The following is a 17,192-nucleotide window of genomic DNA, read 5'->3' as shown; positions in this document are numbered from 1 at the left end:
AGGAATGCGACAGATCGTGGGAATATTTGTTGAGAGATCACAGAGTACGTAGAATTTCCATAATGGGATCAGTTATTCTACAATACATAATATCGTAGAAGATTTTACACCTTGCGTCGCCTTCACTCAATCCTTGGATGTGTTCCATGTATGGTGATTCTATATATATAGTGTTTGATGCTGTCAAAAATATGAGACAGCAAAGACGAACAAGGATCTAAACGGTACATGGCATAAAAGGTCTTGTGTTCCTCGAAGCAACTTATAGAAGACTTACACGATTTAATATCACACTCGTCTAGTCTGTACCGGTGTCTTTCTTGAACAGTTGGTTTAAGTAGGTCAATATTTTTACATCGGCAGTGATACGGCAGTGGCTTACGCCAGCGTTTTTTGGGTCAATAGTTAACCGCATCATCTTGTTCTAAGAAGAGATCTCATAGCTTGTCATGTACATACAACCGCCTATGCTTCGTGATTTACATAATGGCTTCCTAGATTAAAAAACAACACTTTGTATTGTTTTAGCGACCATCTAGCATGCCGCAAGTTATACTAGTATGCCGCTAGTGCGGTATGAAGCACAGTGACTGGCGGTTTGCTTAATTTCACATTTTCAAATTTCGGCGTGATATTTTATCTTGTTCTGTTTTTCATAGAATAGATACCCTATCGTTTTTCTGTTTTTTTGTCGTTTTTAATTTTAGCCATGTTCTTCGTGGACAGAAGAGCTAGAGGCGATATAGCGTGTCAAACACGATGACTTTGGCTTTAGAGGCATGTTCGATCGAGCTGCTCTCCAACTGTTGTCTTAATGTAGTTGAAAAAACACGTTGTCCAACTTTACTGTTTTCCCGATTTACATTTTAAATCGAGCGAGTGGGTACTATTTGTATAACTAACCACCTAGTATCATTGCTTCCATTGCACAATAAATACGCGACCACCTGATAACAGAAGCATATATAGATATTCGACTGCGCGATCTGCTACTATGAACATGTAATCGTTGATTGTAAACACGACTTAAGGCGATTAAAGCGGCATAAGGGTCCGTTCGTTGTCTGCAGGAGAGAATGCGAAACGCCTGGCCAAAGCGGGATTTGAAAGCGTTTTTGAAAACTCTTTTAATAAACCTGTACAAACGTTTGACCCCAGGCGGGTACGCACGTACCAAAGGTGCGCGAAGCCACGACGAAAACACTCATTTCTTATTCGCACAATTAACGAACATTTGCACGGTAACACATTTACCCAATGAACACGCCAATTGAGCTAGTTGCGTAGATGTTGAATTATTTGCTTTTATTTTTGAGTATATTCCGCCGTGATTCAGACAAGTATTTGTCTGCTATGTCACCAGTCATTTGCTAAGCACTGGCTAGGAGCGACTCAGATAGTCTAATTGGGCAATACATTATGCAATACACAGTAACCTTCCAATCGGTTAACATTGACCGTTTAGTCCATCTACCTGTTCTTTTAGTTATGGGCTGAGGTTGTTTTGCGAAGCGCGCGACTCCTATAGCCCAGTCGTGCATCGGTTAGCGTACTCCTTTGAGCATCGCTGAATACAGTTATTATCACGGCCCAAGAGGGATAGATGTTTGTTTCGTATCTATGCGGGTCCTACGGCCCCCTCCACTACCTGCAGCCACATAAGATAAGAAAGTGGCCAGCCACACTGCTGACTGCTGCCGTCTCTGCGGCGCTAACGTTTGTTAACATCCTAATGGACTCTCGGTCGTTTCTTGCTCTGCTATAAGATAGGTGATACAGTCAGTAGCTTTGAAGGTCGTGGCGCCGCTCTCCGAGCTAGGGGCAAAAGGTGGCCCTGCTGCTAAACGAGCTGCAGGAATCGGATAGGTATAAAAGAAGAAAGGGGTCGAGAGGAGGAGTCATATGAAGGCCTATTCCGAGCGTATGGTCATAGATGCTGCCGTTGCCACTACCACATAAGCACCTGTGCCGCTTCCGGAGCGACATCATCATCGTAACCATCGCCACTATAATCACCATCACCAGCAGTAGAGGCTAAGGCAGCAACATAATTTAATAACGACCACTCGATACATCACTCCTCTATTTCCTACCAACGATATGATCGTGTTTACCAAGGTCAGATGTCGTTGCCTCCTTTCCTCTATCCTCCGCTTTTTCTTTGCTACTGCTTTTTCATGCGGGAGGGTGAAAAGTAGAATCAGCAGAACGACAAACAGGGAAATGACCACCAGGATGGACTCGTCATGCACGGGAAGACGGATTGGCAGGGTAGAGGATACTTGGGCAACTGAGGACATTTGCTACCTCACTCTGCTCTCATATTGTTGCCGCATGCAGAGGCTGGGCGGCTGGAAGAATGCAAGGTTACGGTAAGGGCTAGGAGAGAAGGCCACCAACGAACACAGATACTCACGCCATTGATACCAACAGACGCAGGAACTTAGACATGCGCACCACAGTACTGAAGGATGAGAAATTTGGCGATAGGAAACGAGCCATAATCAAGAAAGGAAAAGACGAACGCCAGTGAGGTGTACTTAACACCTAATAATTGCTTGGTTGTCAAAGCTGCTGCCTTCGCTACATCCATTCCAATTCTAATTAGTCCTGATATCGTGATACGAGATACCGATACGATGCCGCTTACTCATGTCACTTTAGAAACCACAATGATAATTGTCTCTTACGTTATTGTTCAAGTGCTAAACAATACATTGTCCAATTGGATACTACGACAAAAGCGGAAGAGAAGCAGTAACGATATGATAAACCGAGCTCTAGCTTTTTATATACTAGATAAAACAAACCGACCTAGATCATTTCTACGAATGACAATCATCAACAGGAGCGGCCGCGTCAGCTGTTGCTGTTTCAGTAACAGCAGTTACAGGTAGCGCATTAAACGTATATTTACGCATGGCACAGTAATACATACGCGCTGTTGCCCGCCGCTCTCTCCATGCAGGGGAGGCGATGGAGAGTAGTATCCAGCATCGACAGGCAACTAAAAGGAAGGCTAATACTTGAATCTAGCAGACTCGAAACGAAGCTCAAAGAAAATGTCAACACTGGCGCGAGTTCGAAATGGATTGGGACTCGAGAAGGCGGCGAACCAGCTCGTTCAGCTGGCTGTTCCCTGGGGTACGGAAAGACTTGAGGATATGGGACTGTTTCAATGAAGGCTTGCTGCGGCAGTATACGCTCGACTCGAAAGGGAACCATGAGAAACTCCTTTCTCCTTGTCGGGCCAGTCGTTGGGGACGGAAAAGCATTGTGAGTGCAGTTAACATTTCTATGAATTATGCATGCCCTTTTGAGTGGAGCCATTGCAGTACGGTTGCCATACTCAGATGCTCCCAACAGGGGTCACATAGGCCCTTGACGGACCCTAGACAAGCGGCAGCGGGCAGAGAGACTTCGCAAGCCTCAATTACTTCGCACAAACTCCCACCTCGGTACGTTACCCCCAGGGCAATGGGCCCCTTCTTTCTCAACTCGGAATACTCCCTACGGAGCAGCACCCCTCGTTCCGGCGGCTTAGTACGGCTTCCATATAGCGCCATACAACGTTCGTCCTTTGCCCCCGTGTTAGCCTCTTCGACCTCGGTTCTGATCACCGCGGCAGCACCGGCCGCGGCGATGAGCTGCTGATAGCGAAGTTTTTGTTGCGTTACGAAGGCTCACGTACTTCCAAGCTTACACACTCTGTTCTAATAACGTTCACTAACAGGCCGAAGTAAAGAATAGCATGACGTGGCATAGGGTGCCTCCAGAACCCTGGTGCAGTAAGTTAATGTTAGTTTCTGTTATACAACTAGCTACTAATTTCTGGCGCTGTAAGCCAACAACCATTTTAACCGTGTTGCAACCACAAAAGCATCAGGGGCAGTGGCTGCAACGCCATTTTGATCCCATGGGCTCTTGTTGCTATCGCAGCCGTAACAGTGACGGCAAATAGTTGTTCCGAGACTGCTCTAGTATCACTATTACCACTAGTTGTGCGGAAGTAGCTGTAAAGGAAAGAACAGAAAGTAAAAAGGGGTATGAGAAATGGTGGCTTCGCTATGTACTCTAGTGTCGCATCTTGGAAGATCCCCTCTGCTCCCTAAACAGAAAGTAGTTTCGTTGGCATTCGTTTCTTTCTCATGGAGAAAGGAGCAGCACTTTATCAGCTTATGATAGCGGTACTGGTCATCATAGGCTGCAAAGGCGAGATTCCCGAGGGGAGAAGGAAAAGGGGGCAGTTGGCCGGCTCGCTGGTTGGCTAGCTATCGAGGGAACTGGCATCGGCAGCAGCGGTTGTGGTGTGCACAGGCGGAATGAGTGTCGTGATTGCCCACCGATGAAGTGGATTGCTTGCCTTCTATCCCAGCCGAAGTCGCAGTTGCCATCTAGTCCCCAGTTCAATCGCAGCCGGACCCCAAGTCCTCCACACTGCCCTGTCGCCATCCACCTAACCTGCTCTGAAAGACGAAGCAAGCAAGCTATCCTGTGAGTGCTAGTGCAAGTGCATGAGGAATAGAAGGGGTGGAAGCAAACGAACGAGGATGAGACGGAAGGTGGACAAACTTGGCAATTGTCAGAAGTTGAGATGAAAAGGGTAGAAAGCCCTATCCGGCAGTCGGCTCGATACCAGCCCAACTGGAGGCACAACATCCGCACCACCAGAGGCAGCAGCAAGAGCCTAGTGCTACTAGTATTGCCGTATCGTGCTGGCCTGAGGCAGCGGCAGCGGTGGTGAGGCTAATCGCCATAATACCTTGGAAACACCTTTGAAAGGCCTTAAAAGGCCCTGCCGGTCGACCGGCCGGCTGGCTGGTTTGCGCCCCGATTGCCTGTCCCTTGAGGCCCCAAAGGCATTAGTGTTGTGTACGCGAAGAAACCGTTGGCGACGGCGGCAGCAGCGGTCGCGGCGCAAGTCGGCCGACCGGAGAGGAGGTGGGGAGCGGCAGTATCCGCCAAGGGCATACACACAAGCAGCGGGTAGAAAGGGACATAGGGCACAACGGGACGCTAAATTGGGGCGTTGTTCGGAGCCAGACCGCCGGGAAGGGGGTTGTAATGCACTTATGGGAGAAGGAACGCAGGCTTGTATATGCTTTTAGTGTCGAGAGGAACCTGGAAACCTTCTCTATCCTACTCGCTGCCTGCTCGGTCTGCCTGCCCTCTGGCAGGCGTTTGCTCGTCCGATAGCCCCAGCCGCCCCCGTCGGTCACCCACACCCCTCGCGAGACGTAAAGAGTGCGCCGCCGCTTTTAAAGCATCGGGCAGAATCGTGGACGAGAGCAGCAGCAGCACCAGTTACAGCCGCCGTCTACTGCCGCTGCCAGAAAGAAGTTGCAGCAGCAGCACGCGCGCACATGGTATGAAGGGGACTTTAGTATGGAGTCGAAGCAGAAGCAGCTGCGCAGGGTTCAGATTCGTGTTTGTCCTACATAGCTGGCAGTAATATGCCAAGAAGCGATGTGATGGACGCCAATTCCCGTCCACTTCGAATAATACCGTATACACAAACAAGTGATAGATACGGGAACATGAAACGTAACGTACAGTTGCCATGTGGCACAATGTGCATTGCGCGTGCGCGCACGAATAATACAGCGCACCGCGGACGAGGCGTAAACGGGTGATGTCAGATAAACAAAGTCTATGTGAGCAGACGATATTCGCAGACATGGCAACGTACGTCCGTTTCCGGTGAGAGCGCGTTAGTTGCTGTCCTCGCTCTCGTTCTCCTCTTGTGTGTCTGAACACAAGAGGAGAACGATGAAAACGAGAACGAACAAATGACGCTGCCTTCTGTAGAAATTTAAGGGAGTAGCCTATGTGTTCTCTTTTTCCTCTCTCTGTACGTTTTCTCTCAAGAGAATGAAGCACTACAGGAGCACTAGCGCGCTACCCCCAGAGCCCGAACGCGTATAGGGGTCGAGTTTGCAGGGACGCGAGGACTGATCGAGAAGTATTTTCGGGCAGTTGTCCCTCTTACCCATTTGCCCCATCCGTCCCCATCCCCTACCACCGCGCAATTCTAAACCCCCAATTCCTTCCGTGCTTTGCCTCGTCTTACCAAAGTCTGCCCGCTACTTCTTCTTTTAGTTACCCTTACTTTTCTAGGCGACCATTGCGTAAGAGAGCGGGGGAGCCGGTCTGATCTCTAAAAGCAACTTGAAAGTGCACTTAGCAAGCCCGTACTACTGAACAGGGGCTGCAAGTAGGATGGGGTAAGCTGCCCCAGCGCGCGAAAGCCGGTGAAGCTGGCTAGGAGCTGCCCGGCTGCCGGTCTCGATGAGAGTGGAAGAGGGGATGCATTGGACGGATTGGAGGGTGTGCAAGAGGCTATTGGAGATTAAATGTACGGCAAGGCTACCTTCTCGTTCCTGTAACTCCTCGTAAGCCAAGCGACCATAGTCCTCCGCGAAACGTATCTCCTTACTACGAAGAGATACATTCGCTGCCGAGAAACAACGATAGAATCAAGGAGAATGGCGCTGATGACTATCGAAACGACCATTAGCGCCGGCCATGCTCACTCGTTAAAGAGGGTACTTCGCATGAAGAGGAAAGCAATTGGACATGATTCTGATGTGAACTACTGAAATCTAATTTTCAAAGTTTGAAGCATGCAAATGCGCTCCCTCGTTCTTCACCAGTCTCGATAATCATTCCTTAAGGTCATCCCATTCATGCAGCACGTGAAAAGTGTGCGCGGCAACTATTCGGTTTCTACAGACAAACACCATTAAATGCAGTTAGAAGTAAAATAGCCGTTATGTGGCGTATGCAGTCCTCATGATAGGCAGCAGACGTTTTTTCACACTTGTACAATAGGAGATCTCTCTTCGACATCGGTGTGAACTAAATCACTGTACAGGTTAAAAGACTTCAGAAACTCTGACGCATGTGGTTGAATTCAGCTGGCTGGCGACGCGCTTTCATCCTTTCGCGCACTCGTTGCCCGTTCAGTGACAGGATGCCCCCATTTAACTAGACAAACGACTAGAAAAACGACGAGCGAAATGTGTGAAACGAGTGCTTAGGAGACTGCAAGGAGGTGTAACAGCAGTACATTAAATGCCTAAAGTAAGGTGTTTAATGTACTACCGTATACGCCTTTGCACTTTGCCTGGGTGCGATCTAAAGGAATCGGATACCTCTCGATTGTGGGAGAGAGTCTGCTGGTTGCGCCCACGTTGCGGTTTGCGAAAGCGAAATCACCAGCTGCTAGGTGCTTGGGGTAATATCATGACCACACGAGTTTTGTGTAAGGGGTTGCGCATGAGCGTTCGGTGTACGTATGAAACCATGTTATAGCTATTGTTCATTTCTGGATTGTATGCTCCGAATGCGGTAGGCACTCTATGCTTCTCTATGACGGTTGTTGCATATCGCTTCTGTCTGCTGGGTTTCATCTTCGATTCCGTACATTTTCGCATTTTTTAATTCTGAATATGTTAAACGTTGCAGACAAATACAGACGCATCCCTTTACAGGGCATTTAGTGCTGTCAATCCATCAAACTAGTAGATAGATGAAGCTGCAACTTGTCGCCTATAGCTACGCTTTTATTGACATCTAATTTTCAGTATATACACTTCGACGTTTTACAGGTTTCACTATAGACGTACCATTTGGTTTGCACAAAAATTGTACCATGCCAATAGATTGAGTAGCTTGAAATCGGGCGACCATAATGAACAACAGTTTTCATCGTTTCTAGAACAACAAGGCAGGTTCTTACCTGATATAATCGTCCCGACAAAGAATCATTTCGTTTTTTAAAAAACACGAACTGCCGATGTCCGCAAGGGGTGTTCCACACAGACTGCACTTCAAACACGAGTGGTGCCAGTAACGATCCATCGCGTGCAAGAAGTACCTGTAAAAAGTAATTTGAAAATCAACCGCAAATCTATTATTATTACAATGCCATAAGTTTAGGTCTAATAGAAATGTTTAATTGAAGGTATTCGTTATGTGCTTTATAGTGATTGTCATGCTTGGTAAAGGTTGACAGCGTAAGCCTAGTAATTATACTTGAATGTGATGGGTAAATTATAAACGTTATACTTCAGAGCGAGACCTCTGGCGAACAAAAACTCAGCCACGGGAAATGCAACAACAAACAATGATACTCAGACATGCGTAGCAATAGAATGAACAAAAATAGCTCGGTAACTAAATAATTATTGAAAATTATTTTAATTTCCATTATTGAAATCAAATTTTGCCGTGTATATATACCTATTGATGTCATCATACCCAGTGTTATCAACGTCCACATAGATTCCCATCATATCAGCGTTGTCTCTGTAAATGCCGCATGTGTAATCTGTATATTCAAGATTTACATCACACTGATATGGAGTGTACCCCTGCGTGGCAGAAATTTATCTAGTTTCTGATAAATGAAAACTATCAAATGAAATTATGCTCTTATTGATGACTGATATTTCCTTATTGTCGTAATTGGATTGAATGAACCTATGCATGTATGGCATTGATCTGTATACGAAAGAAGTCATCGTTCTTTGTACAAAGCTCGTCATTGGTTCGCCTATCAGTCAGCTTGTTCAGCTTGCCCGGTCGTAATTGGGATGGTCGAGCACGCTTGCGTAGACGCCCAAAAAAGCGAGTTTCACGTTTTGCACCCTTCACCCGGCCATTTTTGAATGTTAACCGTTCCGGCCAGTTCCCCCTCGACTGCTTCCATAGATCTAATGATATGTGACATTTAGCGTTTCTTAGTGATCAACTTATGTAATATTGCCGCAGTTGATCAACCACCCATTCATCCTTAGGAGCATAGCCACCCTACTGCTGTTATTCTGGTAACAATAATTATAGCAACTATATATATATATATATATATATATATATATATATATATACTGCATGGATTATAAAGAGAACACCTATTCCATAAAATGCAACGTATGTTAAATCCACCTAGATCTTTTTAGATGAGTTAGCTAGACATTCAAAAGCATTAATGTAGCGTTGCAGGATAGAAATTGAACGTAGGACAGATCATTTCAGGACAACCCCGATCCCATTGGTCAACGACAAGGCTATCTGACGGGGCCACTAACGATTGCAATAAGCATACTATAGTAGCACCTACGTCATAATTAGAGTTAAAGCTATGGCAAGCTCCTAAAATCTACCTTATAACGTTCATCCTAATCACGAAATTAATTTAGTTGTTCGGCCGGATTTATTATAGATAGGTCCCCTGTAATTAGCAGCAGCGTCATCTGAACCAAAACAGCGGTATCACCTAAACAAAGGTGATCATATCAGTGTAATTGCCTGTAACTATTGGAGAACAATAAGATCTAAAACGTTTTATTATGCTTTTCCCACCTGTCGTCTGCTCTTGACCATTCGGCTCGAAAAGGCTGTGTCGTGGTCAAAATCACAGTAAATTAAAATAAAAACTATGGTATAAGTAGATAAATTAATGCATACGTGGAAATATATACATATAAGCATAGATAGCGCATAACAAGACTTCATTTGTATAAATGAAGACTACATCTTCTACAATTAATCCTAACTCATCTGTATTTACGTTGTTTACTTTTGCTGTAATGCTCGAACCTCACACACTTTACAAAGACATATTGGCCAGTACTTGATTTGTTCCAAAAAAGTCCAAAACGGATTAATTTTACTAGGATGAAGAAGTCGTTTTCGACTACTAGATACAATTGAGTTGTTTGAAACTTTACCAAGTTTACTAACTTGTATAACTGCTTGCTACCTAAATCACTAACACAACATTCTAACTGAATTGACTCGCGTTTCTTGAGGAGCTAACCATAAGTTCTGTGCGAACGTGTCTACAGTTTTGTGGCTTGTGCATCTATTGTAGATAGCCCAACGCTATAAGGTGTGGCTGTTTTTTTTTTTTTTTATTATTAAGACACGAATAGAAGAAAAAGGTTCAAAATAGGAATATCCGCAACCTAATGTCAACGATGTATAGCCACACTTACGGACAGCTGATCATGGCAATCGATACATCGCAATCGAGACCTAACCAAGGTTGTTGCAGACGACTAATATAATAGTATATATTGTCTCCACAGTAGAATATGGAAGACTACATTAACATACGTATCAGAGAGCAACATGAAACACGTAGAAAATTTCAGTAGTAACAAAAGCCAAGTAAAAAAAACTCGCACATATTTCTTCCTCATGACGGCGGATAACAACGAAGGTATTAACCAAAAGCCATAACCATCATAATAATTACCGTCGATTTATGAAAAAACAGCGTTCCTGTCTTTCGCAACGCCCCAATCTTCTCCTTCCTTTTTCAGCCCCACACGCACCTCTGTCTTTGTACCGAAACCCGCTGTCTTTCCCACGCTCTTCCATGTGCGAGATGTGTTAGCAGAAAAGCGTGTTTGCTGATGAGATGTCGTTAAGAAGCTATTGGATGCCGCGGGGTGTCTGCGGGTGTGCTGCTCAGCCATGGAATGGACTAACTGAGGAGGACCCGACCGTTTCTATCCCCCCCCCCCCCCCCCGTTCCCCCCGCCCGCGCCGCTAGTACCGCCATCGATAGTTGTGCGAAGGTTGTTACCTCTGAAAAGCCGCGGCGACGGTCGCTCCAGTGGTGCTGCTGTTGGCGGACGTGGCAGTGGGCGAACGAAGAGAAACAGAGAAAATAGCCAAATTGAGACCCCTTGATAACCCCATCACCCTCCATCTACTCCATCCAATGCGCCATTTTCCTCTCCAATTCCTCATTTTGTTACTCCCGTAACTAGTGCTCTGCTTGACGCTACCGGTGGAACCGACCAAACCGAATTTAAAGTAACCCTTCCCTTCTACGTCTTCGGCGTAGTCACCGTAAAGCCGAACAACCCAGCTAGCGTCGCTTGGTCCACGTTACTGGCACAGGCACAAGATGGACTTGGGCTGATCATGGTGCTGCTAGTGGGATGGCAAGGCAAAACAAGCGGAGGTTGTTAGGGCTCAGTACTACGCCTTCTAAGAGCTTAGTCGTTCCAGCCAGCGGGCAGGGTAAGAGGGAGACATTTGTACATGCGTGCGTATGTGTAGGTCCCGCAGCTAGACGTGGTAGAATAGGCCGGACTGCCTATTAGTTGTGTATGCTTTTGTGTGCAGTTGTACACCTATCGTTTGCCATACGATGACAACAATTAGAACAACACCACCCGTCGCAGAACAACACAATGCGAATTCTGTGGCTCAGTATTAAGCGACAGATTGGGCAAACAATTGCAAAACGTTAGAAACGCGAGTGCTCCATTTAAGTATTATGTATGTATGTATTCCTATAATTAGAAACGAATGTGAAATTACGGTGATCACTCTACGGTATTTTTATGTATAGTAATGAAGGTGTTTGATTTAAGCATCGTGAAGAGTTCAAAGAAAAACACAGTAGACGAGGCAGTACATACTAACTAGTCTCTGGTTAGTTATGTCTGATGAGATGACTGAAGTTAGTATCCGACAGCTTTGCCTCGCCAATCGTCAGTAAAGCTAACTGGGTCGGTCGATCGAGAGTTGACCATCTGATGCAGTGGGCGATATAGCGCCGTCTGTTAAATTTCTACTGATAATCCAACTCGAAAATACATTGTTCTATTTAATCGATGGTTCACTTGCAAGTATTAACTTTAATAACAAAAACATCGATTGTTTAGATACATACCTGTGTACTGTACACTATTCGATAGCTTTTTACATTGACATTACATCGATAGATTTTTACATTGAAAACGTCTTCGCCCAGAATTTCATTCGTTACTATAGTATGTCTACTGACAAGGCACGCCGTCCGTTATATGCGGTTTGGACATAGTTTGATAAATCGTTCCTCAAAAAAACTCGCTTAACTTGTATCTTTTTGCATTTTCATTTTTATTTTACATAAAAATAGAACGTTCGTTGAAGATGGTCGCTCGTCGTACCATTTATTTTATATTTTACATCAATCATAAAATAATATTATATGAAAAGATTACATATTATAAAAATTGTACAAATTTGCTTGATTTATTTACGAGGAATGGGGACTCTGTAACGGCTTACAAACATCGTTCTGAGAATAATAAAGAAAATCTTAGGTAATGTATAGCGCGTTGCAAAACGTAGTAGATTTCACCACCAGTCGCGTCAGACTGGCGGCAGGCTAATATTTCAACGCGAATCTACACGGTCGGAGAGTAGTGCGTTTTGTTGTTGCTGCCGTGCTTGTCTCCTACTACTGGTAATCCCTTACTGTTGCTGACTACTATTTGCCTTTATAGATTCGGATGTTATTGAAAATTATGGTCATGAGTTTATCCCTAGAAAGTGTATCTGCTTAGCTTTTCCTTCCAGTACGCTTTCCGCAGGATTTTGCCTTTGAGCACTCGCTCTGCACAGCCGATAGAGATTACTGTAAAAAGCTTCTCGAATCTTTATCATTTGTCATATTTAATCACAAGCAATCTTTTTACACCCTCAGCGGGGGGCAAATCTACAACCCGCGGATGCATAGCTGCGTATGAATACACGACTACGCCATCCGACATCATTACGCAGTTTCGAACGGATCCTGCTTTAGTTTGAATTGAGCTTACCGGTCCTGTATGGCGCCTCCACAAGCAGCGCAGGGACATTTTGCGGGCGGCGATTGTACGACTCCCTGGGTGGTATGGCCAGGTGTGAGAGATCCAGCAGGATGACCTCCAGGGGGAGAGCCATGCCCCCCTGGGTGGCCTCCCGGATGACTCGAAGCGTGAGGTGGTAAGATCATCTCAGATGGCGGAGATAATAATGATCCTCCAGGGCCTGATAAACTGCCACCCCCACTTGCTGAAGACATTACGAAGCAAACAAAGAAAAAGGAGTGTTATGATTACTTTATAATTTATATTCACTATTATTATCATAAACGGAAGTGTCCCATCAGAGCACAACAATATGCTACACCGAGCGCATAATAAACAAAGTACAATCAAGTAACCTAATTAAAGCTAAATTTTGTCTTACAGCTCTTAGATAGCGTGTTCGCCTTTCAATTAAATAGCATTCGGCATCACAATGGTGTCAATCTAGCAGCCATCCTACACATTATATAAATAGTCTATTTAAATATGGAGGTATTGCTAGGGCACTCGAGTTGAACTCAACAACATCGCGGACGTCCGAGCTGTCATCTTATTTTTACACGACCGCAACCCTCTGGCCTGCTTTAGCAATAAATTTGATTAAACTTGCTACGCGTAGGGACATTGCAAGCGCTTACGTCAAAGAAGTTGTCTCTTTCTCCCTCTTTTCTATCGCTTTCGGTGAAGAGAGCCACGCGATCTTCTCTACGTCACCGCATCGTCGTTACGGCTGCTGCCACCGCCATCGGCTGCTTTCAAGGCCGCGGGGCAACAGAACGACGCCACTGCAACGGGAGAGAGGGCGCTAAACTGGGGTGGACGGCGACCGACAAGAGGGTGCGGGGCTTCGGTTTAATCAATGAAATTAATTAATTATGCCAAAATTTGCTAACACCTAATAAGCTACCACCGCCGGCTCGACTACCACGTCCTTTCTTCGAATCGTCGTTGTTCTCCCTCATTGGCTCCATGGTGGTCCTGCCATAGTGCTGCTGCAATCGCGGTTCCATTTCGACTTCCTGCCACAGATGAACGGCAACTGGCCATTCGTTCCTGTAGAAACTATAGTAATTTGTTTGGAAGATCAATCGGGACCTGACTGCGTATCCACTAGTCTGCGTCTGAATTGTTGCCTAAGTCCAATCTAATTCGATCCCGGCTTAGGGGTACGCAAGACGAGCTCACACCCACAGTCCGAAAGTCCTGCCTTTTTGGTCAGATCCAGGCACATTGCATGTACAGAGCACTAGAAAGAAAATACTCGCTTCGCTGCCATCGACCGCTGTTCCTTTCATTACCAATACTACCGCATCGTCGGAGAACGTCGCTAACGCGTCGAAAACTGTCGTAGCGTTTTTGTCGAACGTCTCTAAAAGAATAAGATAGTATAAAATAAGTAGCAGACAACACTGTTTATTAAGGCACACTTTCTGTCGATGGCGCCAGATGGTGAACGACAGCAAAGCCTAACCCCGCTACTTTCTGGTCGTTGTATTTGTGCAGAATACAACATCCATTTAAGCTGGTTAATTTGCTTTCAGCGGTTACTCAACCCACTACCTCTTCTAAAATCTTCAACTAAAAACCCCCTATCGAGGAGATACTGTGCGTGCAACGTTCGGCCAAATGGAGCTAGTTACTCAGTTAATACTTGTCACGTGCTGCGCTGTAATGGCAACAGTTTTATATATATTTCATGCATATCTCCGTGATGGTGCATTGGCAACAGCTTTGCCTATTAACATAGAAACAGGTAGTTCTCTAGGCTCAGAGCCGGGCGTAGGCGCACTTCGTTTCATGCTAGCCGTTTAAAGTAATGCTTGACGGCAGTAAACACATTGTAGATAGGTGAAGTCTTGTGCACAGCTATGACGACCACGTTTATTATTTGTCATCTTGTATCGACACTTCAAATAGAACCATTCGTTATTCGATATTTAGCGGAGAACGAAAATCTGTCACGGAAGGATACGCCAACCTCATAATTCCCACGGAAACTTACGATGAGTGATTTTGGTGCTAAGGGATTTTTTATATCGATTTTGTCGTCTTTTTCCTGACGAATGACTAAAGAAAACTAAAACAGCACGTCATTACGTTCTTGCCGATTCTAAAACGACCGGATTCAACTGTCACCCAATAGTACACCTAAGATTAGCACAAAAACAACCAAAACCCATCAACTCTTGCGGCTTGCTTGAAAACGGCGTGGCGCCGTTCGCTGAATCTCGGAGATGTTCCCGTAGAAGACTGTTTAGAAGAACAGCTCTCAACGAAATTTTTCGAGAGTCGTGCAGCGGAAACACGAACGTTGTTATTCCTTCGGGGCGTTGCAAATTTGGAGACAATCATAATCACCGTCATTAGTAAGCCAAGACAAATAGACTATTCCAGTCGCTACCTTCAAGTGGCATCCCGTTTAGCTAAGGCCCTTTGGGTGCAGAAGAACGAAAAAGGGGCATAATTATTTCTCAAAACAAACGCTATTTTCAATCATCGAACAGGAATCGCAGAACTCTGCAGCAGCGTTATTTATCTTTCACATCAGTTTTCCCGGTATCTGTAATCTTCCGGCCTATTCACTTTTCTTCGCTGCTATCCCCTCTAAAAAGGCTGGATATTTCTAGCATCCCATAAACAACTGTTGCTGCGGCAATAATGACCATATATATAAGAAAGCCGCTGGCAGCGAAGAAAAACGACGAAAAGTCAAGAACATTGTTCGAGCATGCGACGACGGTGCGTGGCCACCGTCGCTAGCGATAGCAGGATCGGCCGGTGCGGCGGTGCAGCTAAGACTCAACGTGGAGAACGTTATAGGAAGAGCAGGAGTTGATGGGAGGAAACACGAAAGGGAGGTCAACAGGCAACGGCTTCGCGGCGTGCCCGAAGTTATTAGTGGCTCGCACGAGCCGAATATTCATTAGCTGATTAATTGCCTAATAACTTAATATACTAGCACTCGTGCTCGTTCGTTAGTGAAAATAGTAACAGAGAGAATTTCGAATAATAGCGATGGCGGACACAGCGGCAAAGACAAGCCGATAGCGTTGCGATGACAGCCAGTGCCGTATTTTCGAATGGTCAACGACCAGAATTAATCCGCCAATTACCAGTCGCTAGTAGGTAGATCAAATTAGCGAACGAACTAGATAGAAATCGTGTTTTCTCGTCACAGGTATCGCCGCAACGTCCATGATTCGTGGTTGACAAACGTCGGTTGACGCATGGCCTAACGTTAACGAAGAAAACAGAAACTGCCATAAAAAAAAGTAGGCATACTATAATTAACTAAAGATTCACAGGTCTACGTAGGCAAAATGTCCATGGGGCCGTGATCTGTTGCTTCTATATAGTTATATAGCTTGTATATAGTATATACCAGAGATGAAAAGAGGCTCATTAACACAGATTAATTAGTAATTCAATTAATATTTAAATTATAAAAGCAAAGGTAATGGTCTACACACGCTCTAGTGGCACGAAGTAACTATCGAAAAAACGATATCTATTAAATGGAAACAATGGCTGATAGGTGATTAACTGAAACACAAAGCAAATATGAGCACAAACGCTAGAGAACAGGAACGACAGGACGCGAAGCGACGATCACCATGCCTACAAAGCGTGTAACTTTCCTAACAATGAAAAGAAATTGATTATAGAAAACATTTGTAGATAATGTTTGTGCGTCAGTAACAATATTGATGAACATAAATTATCCGAGAATTTTTGGCCTGCAGTAAATCACCACGTAACTAACGTCGTTGACATCACCTGTAAAATATGCGTGATTATAACGGTAAAGGTAATAATTACGTCCAGTTTAATGGCAGCTATGATTACTTAAGCTGGTCCACAATTGTGGATTCGGAATCCATGGTTTGAAGAGTACTTGAAACACAAATACATTCAATGAGGCTGGCCGAGCTGGATAAAGATTCGAAGCAGCTAGGTATCGTCTCTTCGTATTCTACTAAGCTACTCTCCGTAGTTGAAATTAAAGTTTGTAGTTCACCATCGAAAGGAACTGTTTTGCTTCTAAACTAACTTACTACAGCCAGCTGGTAACTCTGGAAATATAAGCTCAGTTGACAAGATATATCAGACACAAACAAATTACGCTCAAGTCACATTTCAACATATATTTCAATGTAGTTATTTGTCGTTTTCGTATAGCTAGCAAATCATATGCCGTCTAACACCGAATGTGTACAATAATCACATAAGGTCTTGCGCCCAGAACCTCATTTCTTACTATTCTAACATGTTACTGTAATACGCACTTGATGACACGCACACCGATTTCATCTTTCGCTTAGCAACGCTACAAGATGTGTGTCATGGTGCGCGTTAGATATTCGAAGGCAAAAGAAAAGTCTGGTGGGCTGGCGTCACATTAAAACTTGCCCATCTCGGAAGCATGCCGCTGCCACTCTGGCGTCGACTGTAGCGCTACAGGCGAGACAGAGGGAGAGGGGGAACTTTTTCAATTAACAGAGCATAGTTCAATCAGCCGCCAGCAGCGGCAGCATTCCAGTAGGATGGGGA

At 44.9% G+C, this 17,192-nt stretch overlaps 1 protein-coding gene across 1 annotated transcript in view; it reads right to left on the bottom strand.

The window, feature by feature from the left end:
* The window catches only part of LOC111249814 (LIM domain transcription factor LMO4-like), a 126,037-nt gene that overhangs the window by 13,019 nt on the left and 95,826 nt on the right, over window positions 1-17,192 (bottom strand). The window contains exons 3-4 of the mRNA XM_022804457.2: window positions 12,612-12,846; window positions 7,742-7,879 (exon numbers count right to left, since the gene is read on the bottom strand). Coding sequence (XP_022660192.1) covers window positions 7,742-7,879; window positions 12,612-12,787 — 314 coding nt within the window. The 5' untranslated portion in view covers window positions 12,788-12,846. The remainder of the gene's footprint in view (window positions 1-7,741; window positions 7,880-12,611; window positions 12,847-17,192) is intronic.

This window comes from Varroa destructor, unplaced genomic scaffold (genome assembly GCF_002443255.2).
Source record: "Varroa destructor unplaced genomic scaffold, Vdes_3.0 BEIS01000001.1, whole genome shotgun sequence".
Lineage (NCBI taxonomy): Eukaryota > Metazoa > Arthropoda > Arachnida > Mesostigmata > Varroidae > Varroa > Varroa destructor.
The sequence above is the reverse complement of the archived record's forward strand: the minus strand, read 5'-3'. Positions and strand labels throughout refer to the sequence as shown.